The sequence below is a fragment of the Gossypium hirsutum genome, chromosome D08 (genome assembly GCF_007990345.1).
Source record: "Gossypium hirsutum isolate 1008001.06 chromosome D08, Gossypium_hirsutum_v2.1, whole genome shotgun sequence".
Classification (NCBI taxonomy): Eukaryota; Viridiplantae; Streptophyta; class Magnoliopsida; order Malvales; family Malvaceae; genus Gossypium; species Gossypium hirsutum.
In genome coordinates, this window is record NC_053444.1 from 49,677,898 (window position 1) to 49,697,679 (window position 19,782).

At 35.9% G+C, this 19,782-nt stretch overlaps 1 protein-coding gene across 2 annotated transcripts; it reads right to left on the bottom strand.

Annotated features, from left to right (window-relative positions):
• Positions 1–3,188: 3,188 nt before the first annotated feature.
• Positions 3,189–6,868, bottom strand: LOC107900937 (jasmonoyl--L-amino acid synthetase JAR4). Of its 2 annotated transcripts, none has more exons than XM_016826728.2 (5): positions 6,547–6,868; positions 5,145–5,450; positions 4,964–5,065; positions 4,089–4,870; positions 3,189–3,798 (listed from the first exon to the last, which is right to left on the bottom strand). In XM_016826728.2, the coding sequence occupies exons 2-5, from the start codon at positions 5,435–5,437 to the stop codon at positions 3,260–3,262; spliced, it is 1,716 nt and encodes a 571-aa protein (XP_016682217.1). In that variant the 5' UTR covers positions 5,438–5,450; positions 6,547–6,868; the 3' UTR covers positions 3,189–3,259. The 2 variants fall into 2 exon arrangements, with proteins under 2 accessions (XP_016682217.1, XP_016682218.1); XM_016826729.2 differs by having other exon boundaries at positions 4,964–5,099; positions 5,197–5,450; positions 6,547–6,785.
• Between the last annotated feature and the right edge of the window lie 12,914 nt (positions 6,869–19,782).

Below are 19,782 nucleotides of genomic sequence, written 5' to 3' on the forward strand. Positions count from 1 at the left end.
TTACCATTCCCTTGACGGACATGTTGAAAAGGGGAAGGTATGGGATTGGAATCCAGAATGTGAGAAGGCCTTCAACCAATTGAAGCAAGAAATGACGAGGGAGCCCGTACTTGTCTTGCCAGATTTTACGAAGCCTTACGAGGTACGTACAGATGCATCAGATTATGCTATTGGGGGAGTACTGATGCAAGATGGACACCCAATTGCTTTCGAGAGTCAAAAGCTTAACGAGACGGAACATAGATATACGGTCCAAGAGAAAGAGATGACTGCGGTAGTACACTGCTTTTATTGGGTTCCAGGTTCGTGGTCCTTACCGACAATGTTGCCAATAGTTACTTTCTAACCCAGAAAAAGTTGTCTCCTAAGCAGGCTCGTTGGCAGGTTTTACTAGCAGAGTTTGATTTCACAATGGAATATAAACCAGGAAGTGCCAACAATATTACTGATGCACTTAGTCGAAAGATGGAATTCGCAGCAATCAGTCAACCTGATGGCTCTTTGTTGGAACGCATTCGAGAGGGATTGTCCCATGATCCTACGGCCAAAAATTTGATTGAGCTTGCCAAGGAGGGAAAAACAAGAAGATTTTGGCTTGATGGGGAGCTAGTATACACTCATGGACACCGCCTCTATGTGCCCCATTATGGGAAACTCCGTAAGGAAGTCATGAAGGAATGTCATGACTCGAAATGGGCAGGCCATCCAGGGATGCATCGCACTTTGGCCCTTTTGGAGGATCGCTATTATTGGCCTCACATGGGTGCTGATATGGAAACCTATGTGAAAACTTGTCTAGTGTGCCAACAAGACAAGGTTGAGTTAAAGACTCCAGCCGGCTTGCTTCAACCCCTGCCAGTCCCAGAAAGGCCATGGGAGAGTTTATCCATGGATTTTATTATTGGTTTGCCTAAGTCTGACGGGTTTGCTAGTATTCTTGTTGTGGTGGACAAGTTTTCAAAGTATGCGACTTTTATTCCGGCGACCAAAGAGTGCCCTGCTGAGGAAGCAGCTCGGTTATTCCTTAGACACGTGGTGAAATATTGGGGAGTGCCACTATCTATTATCAGCGATTGAGATGGTCGATTTACTGGTCGGTTCTGGACGGAGTTGTTCAAGTCAATGGGCTCATATTTGAACTTCTCCACGAGCATGCATCCACAAACCGATGGGCAAACTGAACGAGTAAATGCACTGTTGGAGACGTATCTTCGGCACTATGTGAGTGCCACACAAAGGGATTGGCCAAAGTTGCTGGATGTGGCCCAATTTTCATATAACTTGCAGCGAAGTGGGGCCACGAATCAAAGTCCATTTGAAATAGTGACGGGTCAACAGCCACTCACACCCAACGCTGTTGTGACCCATTACACAGGACCAAATCCGGCAGCCTATAGATTCGCAAAAGATTGGCAAGAGAAGAATGACTTGGCTAGAGCTTGTTTACACAAGGCAAGTAAGCGTAGCAAGAAGTGGGCCGATCAGAACCGAAGGGATGTACAATTTCAAGTGGGTGACTCAGTCCTTGCTAAACTACACTTGATTTTACGATATACTGGTTTGCACAAGGGTCTTATGCGAAGGTATGAAGGGCCGTTTAAAGTTGTGAAGAGAGTGGGCAAGGTGGCCTACAAGCTGGAGTTGCCACCAAAACTTAAAGTACACCCAGTCTTCCATGTAAGCATGCTTAAGCCGTTTCATGAGGATCAAGAAGATCCGAATCGAGGCAAGTCCGAATGAGCACCGATGGGGGTAAAAGTCTCGTATGATCGTGAAGTAGAAAACATTGAGGCAGATCGGGTAATTAGACGAAAGTACCACCGACCACAGCATGAGTACTTAGTTCGATGGAAGGGACTTCCTGATAGCGAAGCAAGTTGGGAACCTGCTAAGGCATTGTGGCAGTTCCAAGGGAAGATTGGCCAGTTTCATAAGGAGGATGCGACGAGGGCGTCGCTAGAACAAGTGGGGGAGAATGTCATGGGTTGCGCGTCGGTGCTCGCAACCATGACAAACTGGTGCGATCCATCGCGTTCGAGGGAGGCCATTTAGCCCAACCAAACTGGCCCAACCAAACTGGCTCGGTGATTGGAGAGATTAAAAGCCCATCTCAAAAGCCTGATAGAAATGGGAAGTGTTCTAGAAGATATAATTATGGAATCTTAGAGTTCTATTTGTATATAGCTGGTTATGTAAGCTTAGAGTTCTAATTGTATTCAGCTTTTAATTATAGCTATTGATATACTGTGAGTCTCAACTGTAAATAGAGACCTTTTTGCTCATTGTACATTCATTGAGTTATTAATAAGAATTTTGAGAGTATTCACTCAAACTTTTCTCTCAAGTGTCCTTGCTTTTGTTCATCTTTCAAGGCTCGTTCTTACTTCGTTCTTCTGCTGTTCTTCGTGAAAATCTTAAGGGAATTCCATTGAATCCTTTATTGTTGCGAGTGAAGTTGACTTGGGCGTTTTTGCTGCTGAATCTTTTTTTTGTTACAAGTTAGGCTGACTTAGGCGTTTGAAGCAGAGAAACTGCCTAAGGCCGCACGGATCGCGTGGGAAAACTCTAAGTCCGTGACATATACATATACATATTATATCAATTTTATCTTTCAAATTTTTATTCTCATAATTAAAGCATAAATTACACATATATATTATAAATATATTATATTTCAAAAACTTAAATATATATTTTATGATACTTATATATTTCAATAATTTTAATTAAAAAATGAAAATTTTATAAAATACAGATACAAAACTAATTTATAAATATAAGAAAATGATAATAATTTTGGAATTTTAATTGAACATGCTTCATGCGACCAATAAAATGACAGATTCCTAAATGGAAAATCTTCTTAATACGAAATTGGGTTGGGAACAAAATCAGAATAGAAAGGAAAAGAGCCAACTAACAAAAATGAGAAATGAATGTGCGATTTCCTAAGATCAAAACATTTATGGACAAATAATAATTCACATCATCAACGACAGCTAATTAATATTTGTGAAGCTAATGCAATTATTAAGATTTTGTGGAACTCCTTCACTAGCTTATTTATTTATTTTCATTTCCAGACAAGACCAGGCGATCCCCGTTTCATGTGCTCCTACTTCATCATGTCCATTAATTATATACATATATTTTACCTACTACACAAACATTTTATGTGCTTGGATTCGTTATTTAACCTTTCTCACATCTTTACTTATTTAAGAAATTATAAGCATTATATATTTTCTGTTAACTACAACTAGAACGCAGTACTGAAGTAGCTCTTCACAACATTATTACACAATATCTGCAACACCTCATTGTTTGTAGACCCTACACATCGCGGTGTTTTAAACTGGCTAAGGGCAGCTCCTAACCCTACGTAATGATTAAGAATCTTTTGGAAAGTTCCCCTTTGAACAACTCGGAGCTCAAGAGGACCAATGGCGTTGATCTTCCGGGAGCTAACATAGCCTGCATCGACAAAAGAACGATCCAAACAATTGCAGCATTCTTCCAGTACCTCTTCCCTTACTTCCCCACTGATTTCCCAGAAGATCACATAGTGACCAGGGTTGGTCGATAAGTCGACGTGACTAGAGAAATCGAGCACTTCCAGCTTTTCCTCGGTGTTTAACTTGGATGCTGCTTCGACCGCGAGCTGTAAATCTTTCTCAGTGTTTTTGTCGATGTTTATGGTCAGCATGAGGTTTCTTCTGCAGATAAATTTCAGCTCCGGGCTCAAGTTATGGAAGCCGGTAACCTTGACCACATCCCCTAGCCTATACCTGTATAAACCTGCCGATTAAAGTTGAAAGGGAAATCAAGAATCACACAATAATTAATATGCATGATTGTAGGCAGTTCTGTTTTACATGATCCTAAACCTTTTCCAGCACGGAACACAAAAACAACCAATGCAAAGGGTGTGTCTTGTCTTAATCAACTTGGTCAGTTATGTCTGTGTTAAAGAATCTATTTAGGACAGAACAACAAATTTAATAGAGTCGGTTGTACGAAAATCAAAAACGTATTCAAAGGAGAAAGATTTGCCACACAAATTGTATTAAATGCAGGAAAAAGATTACCTGCAAAACTGGTGATAATAACCTCATATTCTTCACCAACCTTAACTTCAGTCAAACCTACTGGCTTGGCCTCCTCAACATTCTCTTTCAGAGGAATGAATTCAAAATATCCGATATCCGGGAGCACGACATAAGTAGCCAACTCAGGGGGTACATTTGGATTGACATTTGCCCCAATCCAACCCTCTGAAGATCCATAATCAGCACTTATAAGAGGCAAATCCCTTGCATAATGCCTCAGCTTTTTCAGATAAGGCTCCATGGAACCAGTCATGATCCCATAGATGTATTTCACATTAGGGAAAAGCTCCGGTATCAGTCCGTACCAGTTATTCAGTCCCAAGCATTTCTTGTGAATCAAATCAGCTAGTTCGGGATTTGGCTTCAGCAATTTGGCCATCGCTGATCGGACCGAAGGGAATGTGATCCGGCTTGTCAATACCCCTTCCCTTATGTCAGCACAAAGCTCTTCCCAAACTTGCTCGAACGTTCGGAATGCATGAACAATGCTATGGGAAAAGGTGGACGAAATGAACTGAATTTCTTCGCGGAAAATCATCCCACACAAGAGATGGCAGTACAAGGATTGGTGGAAATCAGGACCAAATATCACTTCATCAGGGCTGCAACACTGTGACTGCATCGCTTTCATTGTGTTCTTGAACTGTGAATTGCGGAAGACATTGGTAGTCGCCGTTCCGGCAATCAAACCCCCTTTGGTTTTGCTTTGTTTGCTACTGTAAATGAGCTGCAAAGCCTTCCCATTCTCAATAGGAAATTCTCTGTATGACAATACTGAAACAGGTTAAGATCATCCAACCTGTACCATTTATTTCAATAATAACAGAAGTATATTCAACTCAATACTACCATACCTTGTTCTAAAAGCATATGAAGTACGGTAAATCTGCAAAGTAGTTTCCATTAATTCGTCATTGAAAGGCACAAATTTCGGCTTTCCTTGAGTAGTCCCAGAGCTGCGGTTTGCAAACAAAAAACCAGCTCTCAATTCTGAAAAATCAAATCATAAAAAACAATGATTAAAATTATATATACCTGAGAGAAATGGTGGTTATTGGTTTTCCAGTGAGAATCGGAGAGGACGAACCATCGACAATTCGTTGAATATAAGGCTGCAAGTCATTGTGAGTGACGAGAGGAACACAAGCTTTGAAGCTTTCAGGGTCGGTTCTGCCATTGAGGCCCAGATTTTGCAGATATTCAGCACATCCATTTTCTTCTAAAATCTTCTTTAAAGTCTCCCTTTGAACATTCCCGGCATCTTTTGTCATCGATTCAAACTCTTCTATCAGTTTATCCACGTCCAGAAGTTCCATCTTTTCTATCATCGTTACTCAAACTCTACATATATTAAAACAAGAGCAGTATGATGGAAATATTGGTGTTTCATTTCATTTCATTTCAGATTATGTTATCAATTTTCACCCAAGTCTTGTTGGACTCTTTAAATATTGGATTTTATAAGCAAATGCAACAAATCAAATCTAGTCTTCTAAGAACTAAGTCTTAGATGAAAAACCAATATTGAAACTTCACTTATCTTAAGATTTAAATTATATGCTAGCACGCTTGGCGGCTTTGGTAATATAATTAGACTATAAAATATAAATAGGTTGCTTTGAAAAGTATTTGTAACCAAACACTGGGATTTTCGCCATAAAAGGGTTTTCATTCAGTTTCAATGAATCTAAATTTTCATCCCTGAGAAGAAAGGAATTTAGAAGAATCAAGTAGTACTAGAAGATGAACTTTGAAGTTTATGATCACCAAAAGTTAAAAAGATAATAATTGCAAATTTTCGAAGATATCTGCAGTTTTCCTGTAAGCTTTTCTCTCAATAAGATTTAAGATTTAAACCATTAGCTCTCGTTTTAGATGAATCCACTAAAAGTTATCTTTTCGTTTTGAACTCTCAATAAGCTGTTTTGGTGTTCATCGTCTAATTTCCTTGAAATTTATTCTAAATCATTCGGCCAAAACAGTCATACAGATTCGAAGTTTCCAATCAGAAATTACAACCAACTTACATAGATCCATGAAAAAGTAAACGCTAAAAGTCAGTAGTAGTAGTAGTAGTAGAAGAAGAAGAAGAAGAAGAAGAAGAAGAAGGAGAATTGTATTTTTCATAAATTCCGTAATATGTTCATATTACGGGAAAAAATAGCTAAATAAGTGAATTGGAGACAATTTATTTCCAGAACAATTAAAAGCTTGAATTGAATCCACTTCCCTCCATTACCTCACCCAAACTTTTAAAAAAATAAAAAATAAAACTCCAAAACTAAGTTTAATTCTTCAAAGATAAACATCCCCGCACGTTCATCAGCCTTCTAAACAACCAAAAGAACCCATTAAGCACTAATATACTAACCAAACATTATAGAAACCTCGAAACAAATCAAATAAAATAACAAACAGAACTCTAATTTCAGCATACCTCGAAAATCCGAATCTAGAAATCTCCCTTCTCTCAGCAGCTTTAGAGCATGAATTAAACAACTCTCAATTGAGGAAAAAAAAGGAGGAGCAGAAAGAGAGGTTCTAAAACAAAAAAAAAAAAAACTCAAAAACACCGCGTTATCCTCACTGGAAAACAAAGAATTTTCTGTATGTACGGAGGGGTTGAAATTGGGTAGTTGAGTTGGTCAATGGATATTCGCGCTGGCCTTCATATATATCTATATCCGACCATATATAATATATAACCAATCTCCTAATGGAGTCTTTCCAGAGTAAATACGATCATAATTTTATTTTTGTTATTAATTTATACAGCGGAGAAGCTAAAAGCCTAAAACATGTTGTTGTTAGGGTAATAATAATGTAAATTTTTATTAAATTAAAATTTTATCATTTTTAGTCAAAATATAAATTTATTTTTACTAATTTAAAATTTTATATGGTCTAAATAGAATTTTTTTTATTTTAAGGGGTCAAGCCCCTACTAGCCCCTAGCTACGCACTTGAATTTATGTCTATTTATATTTGAAGAGAATTTTATATAAGTTATAAGTAATTTTATACATCTTCGTATTTTTTATATAAGAGTAATATTTTAACAATTTAACCATTAAATTTATCAACATATTTGTATTTACCATGCATATAAAATTTTGAATTAATATAATATTCAACTATTGAATTTTTTTACATAAATTAAATATTTAGAAATTTTGAATTTATGTTAAACTTTACATGTATAATCTACAAGAATAGATAATGAAATATTTTATCACAATGTTTAGAAGTACCCATAGCCATTTCCCAACCCATAAATAGGAGGATAATACACTTCAACGTACTCAATCTCACATCCTCTTGCATTGACAACAATGCCCATACCTATTGAGTCTTATTAAATTGTTAAAATATTAATTATATAAAAAAATTATCTACCTTTAAGAATTAATATCAAACTTCAATTTTTTTGTTATTTTAGATTGATGTTTGAATTTACGTTAATATTTATCCTTCTGAAAAAAAAATATTTTTCATTTATTTTTAATATTAACAATAAAATATCAATTTCAACTTTTAAGTCTAGAATATAAATCATTTATTTATTTTATTCCTCTTCTTGATTTTCCTTCTTAAATACATTAAATATTTAAAAGCAAGGCATGATAAAAATTTTTATTAAGCCTTTATATTAAAAAAGTATAATGATAAATTTAACTCTTAATATTTATATTTTTATCAATTTGATCTTCAACCTTTTAAAAAAGAGTTAAAATTGGCTATTGACCTTTCAAAAAGAGTCAAATTATTATTTAATTAATGAAAATACCGACTAAAACATTATATTTTTAAACATAGGAACTCGCATTGCAATCCACATGTACTTCATGCTATTTTCTATGAACATTTTATAGGTTTTTTTGGAAATTTGATTTTTTTTTATTTTTTGAATATTTTTATAATTTTAAAATTATTTATTGATGCGGATTGTAAGACAAATAGTGTAATGTCAGCATAAAACACGCATAGATTGTTACGCAGGTTGCCACACTATCATCATTAAAAGATTAATGTTTTAGTCAGTATTTTTGTTAAAGAAAAGCAAATTGACTCATTTTGAAAGAATGGTCAAACTTAGCTTACAAAAAGGATAAAAGTCAAATTGGTAAAAAATGTAAACATTCAAGGCCAAATTAACATTAAGCCAAAAAAAAAAACAAATCAAATTCTTGTACTTTTTTATATTAAAGTCAAAAACTAATGTATGGTCACCGTTGTATATTCCACACATCTCCAAATCAATAAATTTGAAGAGTAATAAGTTAGCTAAAAGGTGGGTACTCTTAGGTCCTCTAATTCCCTCTTTCTTTCTCTTCTTCATGTGCAGGAGATCTGGTATTTTTAGTAATATTGATAATTATAAAGAGTGTTGACGTTGTGATCTACAATGGCGCGACTATCTAAGGTGTCGGAGAATCTTTCGCCTGATTGACAAGACGTGTAACACCCTAGGATATATAGGGTTAGAATTAATAAAATCACCAAGAAATGAGCCTTAGTATTGAAGGTTAGGAGATTAGTAAATTGCCTAGAGAACCAAAGTTCTGTTGGAAAAAATCTGGTTTGAAAACAGTTGTCTTGCACAGCGAAAAATTAAAATTTTAAAAACCGGCCCGATTGTGATATTTATAGTAATAAACCTTAACCGAATTCGTACCTATGTTTTTGGATGAGAGAATCCTTTATGTTTTTCGTCTTTCTATCAAATTATCTTCTCCACTATTCTCGTACCACGAACTGTTTCGAGTGTGGGCTCGAACCAATTGAATCAAAATACAGAACTAGAAAAAGATCCTTTTAGGGTGAAAACGTAAATTCTTTCTTCTTTAATAGAGACCGGTAAAATTGTTATCTTGAAAAATATGTTTATAAGTTGAGAATAAATTCTTTCTATTTTTTGGCAGAATAACAATCTCTCAAAAGTTGTGTTAATAGCTCTATCGGTGCTATCTAGTTATAGGAAAAGAAAGTAGAATCCTTGTAGAGTTTTAGAGGTTTATTTTAAATAGAAATACAACATCCTACTTAGATTAGGAGAGGGGTGAACGACTCACCCTTGTATTTCTACTAGGGTTGCCACCCCTTCATGTTATATGAGGGGTTATGGGCCTCTCTTACATCATATCTAATTACAAATACTTCCTGGACCTTTTTGACCCAATACTCTATAATGTGATCCAACGGGATTTAGTTTTTCTATTTTTCAAAATAAACTTTAATATTTACATATTAAATAATTTTCTCATCCCAATTTTACTCAAGTAAAATTTTGACGATTTTACCACAGGTAAAATTTCAAGAAAGTTTGTTCAATATGCCACAACTCAACATGTTCACCATGATCGAATAATTTATTTTCATTTTTCGGGCTTCAAAACAGTCTAAAAGCCCCATTTTCATTTTCATTTCCATTTTTGGAAACCTACTTTTATTTCCAAATGATTACATTTCTCCATTCCAGAGAAAATCATAATCACTCTTGAATGTTTCTTATTTCTCTTTTCCTATTCATTTCGTTCATTTTTATTCAAACAGACAATTCATTTCTGGTTTCAACAAGTTAGCGGAGGGACCGATTGAACATATGTAGTTGAGGCTCAAATGATTTATAATTAAATTCTGGCTTTTCGCTTATTAATTATAAACGCATTTAGTCACGAAGTCATTCCACTATAGTATCGTGATTGAGTTCTCCTCAACAACATACCATTACGAAAGCAACTGCTCAATGCTCGTTCAATTTATTCAAACACGCAGTTCATTTCTGGTTTCAACGAGTTAGCGGAGGGACCGATTGGATATATGTAGCTGAGGCTCAAATGATTTATATTTAAGTTTTGGCTTTTCGTTTATTAATTATAAACTCATTTAGTCACGAAGTCAGTCCACTATAGTATCGTGATTGAGTTCTCCTTGACGACATACCATTATGAAAGCAACTACTTAATGCTCGTCCAATGACCTTGTCATTAGTGTGTTGCCCTCATAGGATAACCTTGATCTCTATTTGGGTGTTTTGGTACAAATTGGACTCATTGTCTGCAGTCTCAGCAAAGTAGCCCGTAAGAGTGATCATATGAGCTTTTACCAGAGTGTCGGGCTTTTGCTGGGCATTCATTAAGCTAGTTATAGTAGACTGTCGAGCCAAGGTAGCTTGGCCTCCGAACATGTCTTCTAGCTTATCTAGAATCGCTGTAGTAGTCGTACAGCTCTCTAGTTGCTTATATAGAGTGCTGGTCATGCTTTCTAGCATATAGCAACGAGCTATTTCATCACACTCTTCCCAGCATTTTCAAGCATCAGCTTCAAAGCTCACTCACCTTAAATTTTCATCCTTATAGATAACCCACCAAGTTAGGACACGGGCACGTTATCCGGAGGGTCTCAACACTGTCTATTTTAAATTTTCAATTACTTAAAAGCTTAGTCTTTTGATTTATTTTATTATTTGAGGATTGGAATGTTTTATTTGAATTATGTATGGGATTTAGGACTTAGGTTTGTTTTTATTCTGCATGACATTTTACCTGATTTCTTAAGATATTAAACTTTGATTATTAAATAGTATGATGAACCCCAGTTTTATTAAATACTCAAATAAATGTCATCTTTTCTGCTACTAGATAATAATTATAATGTTAAGAACAGTAAAACGACTTTTAAACTAAGTTCTCTATTAAATTAAATAAGTGTTTTAAAACAACTATTTTCTAAATCTTTGATAATCCCACTAGGTCATCTCGGTGGCTGATGTAGTCTTTCTGATAGCAAGTTAATTTTATATGTTTAATATACCTAATTTTGGTCAATTTTTTAATAGAATGTTACCAAGCTTGTGATTTCTTGCTTAAATTTTATCAGGGACGCAATTGGAGTGATGAAGTTCAAAAACAAACAAAATCGAGCTAAATTAGAACCAAATAAGAAAGTTGGGGGCTGAATTGAAAATTGTAGAATTATTTTTGGGCCGATAAAAATATCAGACTTTTGCCTTTGACAAATTTTATATTTAGAAAATTCTAATTTAGTGGATGGTTGTTACGCATGATTCTAGGCGTAAATCATGTGAAATTGGTTCTTTCAAAGGTGTATATAAAGACTTATAATTGTGGCATTAGAACATACTTGAATTTAAAAAGACAATTAGCACATTCATGCATCAGTAGCATTTGAGCATTCTGCCATTTCTTTTCTCTTTATAAATTTTGGTGCAATTGCCCTTTTAGTCTATTCCCTTCTTCACCTATTATCTTTCATTAAAATCCACTCTTATATTTCAATCAAGTTTAGCTTTATGCCGGTTATCATTCTGATCAAGAATCGTAAGAATTGAACCTGCGCTAAAACCGTACAACACGATATTCATTTTCTCTTTGTAATATGGGATAGTTACAATCATCCCTTAAAGTTAATTCAATTTCAACTCAAAAAGCGCGCGTTGGGTTGGAGTTGCTTGACGTACAGTTGGGAAAATGAGTCGGTCGTCTACTGTATTCGGGTTCCCGTGAACAAATTGGCGTGTCCAAGTGGGTAAAGGCCAGTTAGATTTCGTCAAGGAAAATAGTGATCGAATTTAAAGTCCTGCGTAGTTGAGGCCGTTAATTCGAGTTGAGCTCTTCTAGATCGCAAGGCTGCTGATATCTTAAATTGAGGATGTGTATTATGTGATTATATAGTTGGTAAGGGATAGTTTGCAGGGTATACCGGAATCCACTACACAAGGAAAAGTTGGTTATTAAAGTGTTCTTAATCACTATAACCAGCTATCGTTTGGAAGGAAAAAATTCACTTTTAAGGATCAACTTGAGTTTGGAATATTCTGAGTCTAAGGTTAAGAATTTGTACATTTGATTATCTAATTTAATTTTAGATATTTAATTTTGCATTTATTATTCAATTATTATTTTGTTCTACTTATATTATTATCCTTGATCAACTAAAATCCCATTAATTTATTTTTAACTCAGTACATTACAAGTCGTGGGCACGACAATTGCCAGAACTTTAGAATCTGGTCATGCTAAAAATGATATTAGGTATCCCAATCCAGGTGGGATCAACCATGCTTCTTTATACTACTGTTTAGTTTAGTTAGAGCATAGGAAATTTATATTTGGTGGCCTCGATAGCCATCACTCTTGAATTCGGGTCTAATGTCTAGGCCGATTGAGGATGTTACATTTGGTGGTATCAGAGTCTAGGTTTTCTAAACTCAAATCGTAAAAAAATTAAAGTGAACTTACATGCATGCATTAAAAGGATATTTTGGGGAAAACTATGCTACAAAATTCTTTTGGAAAATTGATTTTTTGTAGGATGTTAAATCCAAGACTTCGATGTTAGTCCTACTTTAATTACTATTAAAGCTTTAGTTAGACTGTGCACTTTAGACTATAAGTATTTAGAAAAAAAACTAATATCGAACCTTTGAATGAAAACTGTAGATTCGCGAAACTATGAACACCCAAGGTAGGTGGTAGGGGTAGGCCTTGTAGGGCTGCACCAGTATAACCTTCCGTTGTTTAGGATGAGTACCCCGTATTTGAAGAGGAGTATGTTGAAAACTCCACTACCAATGGTGGCAGATGCTATGATAACGACGATGACGTCGTGACGCAAGGTGATGCTGAGGTTCTTACAAAGGGTTGTTGGAGCCCAAATTGACTGGGGAGCCGTAAATCTATTGCGGAGAGACTCTGGTCAAATGGGGTAGAAACATTTAAGGGAATTACTAGTACGACTCCCACTGTGGTTGAGTATTAGTTTGAGTCGACAGAAAAGATTCTAGAGGACTTATACTGTACTCCAGAGGAGAAACTGAAAGGCACTGTGTCCTTACTTAGGGATGAGGCCTATTGTTGGTGGTAGTCCATCGTTAGGGGCAAGCAAGTTGACTGTATTAACTGGGAATATTTTTAGGAGGCCTTCCAGAAGAAGTATGTGGGCACAAGGAATGTGGAAGCCCACAAGCTCAAGTTCATCGAGCTAAAGCAAAGAGATAAATCTGTGGCAGAATACGAGGCTGAATTCTTGAGGCTCAGCTGATATGTTCAGGGAGTGGTTGCCACAGAGTAGGAGTAATGTGTAAGGTTTGAAAATGGACTACGATTCGACCTAAAGATCCAGGTTGCTCTACACCAAGAATGGGTATTTGAAAACCTAGTAGAGAAAGCTAAGATCGTAGAGGAAATCAAGAAGGTGAATCGTGACCAACAGGAGAAGAGTAGGGCACCTTCCAATAAAGATTTTGGTCTCATTGGTTCAAACTCTCACCCTGTAAAACAAGCCAGAGAGGGTAGACCATATTAAGGGGTGGCTCTGTCTAAAACCAGGTGATAAAACTAATAACTATGTAGATTATGGTAAGCACCACCTAAGCGAGGGCTGGAGGAAAATAGGTGATTACTTTAAACGTGGGTTGAAGGAGCATATGATAAGGGAATGCCCTTAACGAAACGAACAGACGAAAGTTTTGGCTCAAAATCAGACCCAAAATCAAATATCAGGCCAATTACCTCTGAAGGGTTGTGGGCAGAACCGGGCCGCAAATAATTTAGCTACTGGAACGAATCGAACTGAGGCGAGACAACCTACCTTAGTCTATATAGTTAAGGGTTGTGAAGAAAGGTATGTGTCAAATGTTATAGTAGGTATCTTTACCATTAATGCTAGCCCATACTTTGCCTTAATCAATATAGGATGTACCCACTCTTATGTATCTTATAGCACGCCTGAGAAATTGGATGTTGGGGTAGAGGAGACCACTACTGAAGTAATTGTAGTAAGCCCCTTAAGACAATCCGTTGTTGTAAATAAAGTCTATAGGAGATATCCGTTGGAGGTTCAAATATTAGTGTTTCTGTAGACCTTATGGAGTTACCTTTTGGGGAGTTTGATTTAATTTTACGTATGGATTGGTTACTTCAACATCAAGTTAGCCTAGATTATACCTCTAAGAGGGTAACTTTGAAAACAACCGAGGGTAAGGAGATTGTTATGGTTAGGGAGCGTAGACACTACTTGTCTAATGTAATTTCAGCAATGGCCATCTAAAAGTTAGTTCGCAAAGGGTTTAAAGCATACCTAGCTTACGTGATGGATGAGAATGTTAATAGTACCTTATTAGATAACATCTGAATTTTTAGAGAGTTCCTAGATGTGTTTCCCGAAGAGTTGCTAAGAATACCCTCAGACTGTGAGGTAGAATTCGACATTGAATTATTGCAAAAACTGCTTCAGTGTCCATTGCTCCATATTGTATGGCACCAAGAGAGTTGCAAGAACTAAAAATCCAACTTCAGGAGCTTTTCGATCACATGTTTATTAGACCCAACACTTCTTCATGGGGAGCTTTGATTAAAAGAAAAATGGTTCCCTAAGATTATGTATAGATTACCAACAGCTGATCAGGTTGATTGCCAAAAATAAATCTCCTTTACCTAGGATAGACGACCTATTTGATCAAATTTGAGGTGCAAATATGTTTTCCAAAATAGATCTAAGGTTAGGGTATTTCCAACTTAAAGTGAATGAGATAGATGTACCCAAAATCACTTTTAGAACCCATCAAGGCTGCTACGAGTTCCTCTTAATGCCATTCGACTTAACTAACACTCTTGCCACTTTCATGGACCTAATGAACTGAGTGTTCCAACCCTTCCTTGACTAATTCATGGTAGTATTTATAAATGATATCCTAATTTACTCCAAAACTAAATATGAACATGATGAGCACTTTAGGAAGGTCTTACAAATTCTTTAAGAGAAAATTTTTTATGCTAAACTTAATAAATGTGATTTCTAGCTTAAGGAGGTTATGTTTCCGAGTAATGTAGTATCCGTAGAGGGTATTCAGGTACATCCAAAGAAGATAGCAGTGATCATTGAATGGAAACAACCTAAAAATGTTTCCAAAATTCATAGTTTTCTAGGTTTGGTTGGGTATTATTATAGATTTTTTGAAGAGTTTTCCTTACTAGTCGCACCCCTAACTAAGCTGTTAAGGAAGGACATTCATTTTAAGTGGATAGAGAAGCAACAATATAGTTTTGAAATGCTTAAGGAGATTGAACCCAAGCTCCTATTTTAATTCAGCCCGAATCGAGGAAAGATTATGTGGTGTACAGTGATGCATCCTATAACGACCTTGGTTATGTGTTGATGTAAGGCGGTAAAATAGTAGATTACGCATCAATACAGTTGAAGCAACATGAGTGCAACTACCCAACTCATGACTTAGAGTTGACTACAGTAGTTTTTGCACTAAAGATATGAATACACTACTTGTATGGGGATAAGTGTTACATTTATACTGATCATAAGAGGCTTAAATATCTTATCACCCAGAAAAAATTGAACCTTAGGCAACGGAGGTGGTTAGAATTGTTAAAAGACTATGATTGTGTGATTAATTACCACCCCGGGAAAGCTAATGTTGTAGCAGATACCTTAAGTCAAAAATAGATGACTGATTTAAGGGTAATGTTTGCTAGATTAAATTTAATGGATGATGGAGGTTTGCTAGCAAAATTGCAAGTAAAGCCCACCCTAGTCGATGAGATCAAAGTTAAACAACCCTTAAATATAACCCTATTACCTCGAATTAAGCTTGTGGAAGAAGGAAAAACTGAGGATTTTGGGTTTAATGATGATGGCATCTTGTGCTTTTTAGGAAGGTTTTGTGTGCCAAATGATAATGAGTTAAGAAAAACCATACTTCGAGAAGTGCATGCAAGCCCTTATCCCATGCATCCTGGAGGAAACAAAATGTATCAGGATGTGAAGGAGCTGTACTGGTAGTCAAGATTGAAACGAGATATAACAGAATTTGTGGCCAAATGTCTAACTTGCCAGCAAGTGAAAGCTGACCACCAATTTCTTTCAACATTGATGCAACCCATCAAAGTACCGCAATGGAAATGAAACGAATAACAATGAACTTTGTTAGTGGGTTACCCTTAATACCCACTAAGAAAGATTCAATTTGGGTTATAGTAGACCGATTAACTAAGTCAGCATATTTTTTTACTTGTCCGCAAGGATTACTCATTATAGAAGCTGGCTAAATTATACATCTCGAAGATAGTGAGGTTACATGGGGTACCCATATAGATTATTTCAGATCAAGATCCTCGTTTTACATCTTGGTTCTGAAAGAAGTTGCAAAAGTCATTGGGAACCCACTTAGATATGTTAAGAGGTTGTATCATCAAATTTTGAGACAGTTAGGAAGAACATTTACCCCTAGCTAAATTTGCCTACAATAATAGTTTCCAATTGAGCATCCAAATGACACTTTATGAGGCCTTGTATGGTCGCAAATGCTGAACTCCTTTGTGTTAGACCAAACTAGGTGAAAGAAAAGTTTTGAGTCCCGAGTTAGTGCAAGAATCTGAGGGGAGAATCAAATTGATTTAGGAAAGACTAAAAATGACTTTTGATAGATAGAAGTTTTATGCAAATTTAAAGAGAAAAGACATGGAGTACAGTGCTGATGATCAAGTCTTTTTGAGAGTATCCCCATGGCAGAAGGTGTTAAGGTTCAGTTGGAAGGGTAAACTACGTCCACGATTGATATGACCATACCAAATCATTGGGATAATCGGTCTAGTTGCTTATCAACTAAAATTACCTCTCGATCTGGATCGAATTCACGATGTTTTCCATATCTCCATGTTGAGATGTTACAGTTCAAACCCTTCCCACATTGTTCCAATCAAGACGATCAAGGTACGACCAGATTTGTCCTTTAAAGAAGAACATGTGCAAATCTTAGAACGTGATGTAAAAGTTTTGAGAAGGAAGCGAATACCTCTAGTTAATACCCTGTGGCAGAACCATGGAGTCGAGGAAGCCACATGGGAAGCAAAAGGCAAGTTTCGACAACAATATCCTCACCTATTCAAACCAAGTAAATTTTGAGGACGAAAATTCTTTAAAGAAGGGAAAATTGTAACACCACAGAATATATAAGGTTAGAATTAATAAAATCATCAAGAAATGAGTCTTAGTATCAATGGTTAGGAACTTAGTAAACTGCCTAGAGAATAAGGTTCAAGCCCCATTCTTTCTATTTTTTTCTTTTTCTTTTTTTTTCTGCAACTGAAGGACCAAGTCCAACTAAGATACATATTAGTTTTGGTGGAAAAAGAACAAGCATGAGTAGCAACCCAAATGGTAAGGCATCTATTTCCCTTTGTACCTAGGTTCTAGTCACAGCACTCTCCTCCCCCAACTCTATTTGGATGGCAAGAGGGGCTAATTGCCCAGTTAGCCCCTCAAATTTAGAAAACCCAAACTATTTAATTCTACTTCTTAATCAAAATAGAACTTTAGCTTCTCTTTTCAAGTTGAATAAGGATTTTACTATCTTTTCCCCTATTTCTTTCCCTATTCTTTTGCATCTTCCCCTTTGCAATTATTTTCTTTTCATTGCTGGAAATTTTAATTCAGTCCCGAGTTTGAAATCAACATTCGTTCAATCTGTTCCTCGTATCAGTTTATTATAACGACGTCAATTCCATCCCTAAGTTGCCAAGAATAAGTAAGTTCAATTGAAACCTGATAATAGATCCCAGATTTCTGGAACAACAGAAATGTGCAAGTGTACACAATCGCAACAAATAATAAAGTGACAAGTAAATGTCGAGTTATCATACCCATAGGGACTATGAAAAGAATTATTTATGAATGCTATTTAAAACACTTTGGTGAAGAAAAATATTTTGTTTGAAGAGGGAGATTAAAAACTAAATAAATAAATCTCAAATGCACGATTTCAAAATACGATTTTAATCAAGATGACATAATTGTGTTAGATTAATTACATTTCTTAACTTAGAATTATTAAACTCATTTTATATTGTTACGAATAAGTTCACGGCAACTTGGTAATTTGCTAACTTATGAACATACTCACCTACCAAAATCCATTTATCTATTGACTATATCCCTATGTCAATTCAACCGATTAAACAAATCTTAATAGGCAAATATGTTATTGCACATACATACTTATTAAATCGAAATAATCTATTGTCCATATCCCTATGTCAATTCAAGCAATTAACTCGATTTAATAAGCACATAAAATACTATGTGAGGTAACAAAGTATCCTTACCTTGAAACAGTTTAATCATAATAATCTTGCAAGTTATGCAAGGCAAATGTATCGTCAAATACCATTGCTAATCTAACCCTCAGCTACCTTAGATGATTAAACATGCACTGATTAAGTACTGTGTCCATTAATTACAATTTCAATTCGTTTAAATAATTAATTCATTAGTTACCTAACAATTGTAATGAAAGAATAACTTAGTCATGATTTTACTTAATCAAGCATCTTACCGAGGCCTATAACAACATAACCACAATTTCAATAATTTTAACAAACGAAATGCAATCAACCTAACACGAATTAAATTCAAGCTAATTTGATTAAATTAACCATTCTAACAACATAAATATTCATAGATATGTTCAGCATAACAACAACAAAAATTAAAGAGATAGGGAACAAGAGTCAAATTCGGTATTTTTCCGTGACTTGACTAGTTGCTTCGTTCTTCCTTCTCTGTTGTCCTCATTGACCAAGGCTGATATGAACACTTAACTGCTGCTCCAAATAGCTAATGAATGCCCCTTTCCCAAGAGGAGAAATCGACAAGAGAGCAAGGGAATTTTGGAATGGAAAAGAAGAGAGAAAGTGGAGAGAATAGAAGAAAGATGTGAATGCTTGAGGTGTGTTTTTCAAATGACTAGCCTAAAGGGGTATTTATAGCTGAGGAGGGCTACTAAAAATAGCTAAAATTTATCAGCCAAAGGACCCTCTCTTGGCCGGGCACACATGTGGCAAGGTTGATAGTTTCAACTTTGCTAATTTAGGCTTGGGGCAAATCTATAAAGCCACCAATTGTGGAGGGGTTTGAATGCAACTTGAACAAGTCTTCAAGGGCCTCTTTGCAAGCTTAAATAATCAGCTAATAAGCTGATTTGGGTTAGCTCTTGGGACAATTTTTGAGCTGTCCATTTCTTGGTCGGTTCGGTTCACTCGGTTCAGTTCAACTGGACCACTTTTTCATAATTAATTAATAATAATTTATTAACCCAAATTAAATTGGACGGTCAGTAACACGGGCATGTAGGTCACTCGTGTGGACCACATAACCGCCATAGACGACCATGTCCCCTTGAAACCCTAGGTTTTCGCTTTTCACATGGCCTAGGACACCCCACACAGCCTATCACACGGCCGTAACACCCTTGTAGGTTGATTGTTTGAAACACCACATGGCCATAGTTTCTTACAAGGCTTAGCCATACGACTGTGTACCCCATTCACACAGCCCAGGCTTCCCACACAGTCTGGTCACATGGCCATGTGTCCCCTATAACTCAAAATTTATAGTTTTTACCCAAAATTTTATGTTTGATCAGATTTGTCCCTGAATAGTTTCTGAACTATTTTTAATGAATTAAGTTATGCAATTAGGTCCCTGATGATAGGAAATATACTAGAATTCACGATTCATCAAATTATTGTGGTATTTATGTATATTTATGATTAATTGCATGAATTATGAAAGTATATGTTATTATTGTATCTATACTTGCGATTGTATGAACGACATGGCTTAAGGTATTAAAATCTGA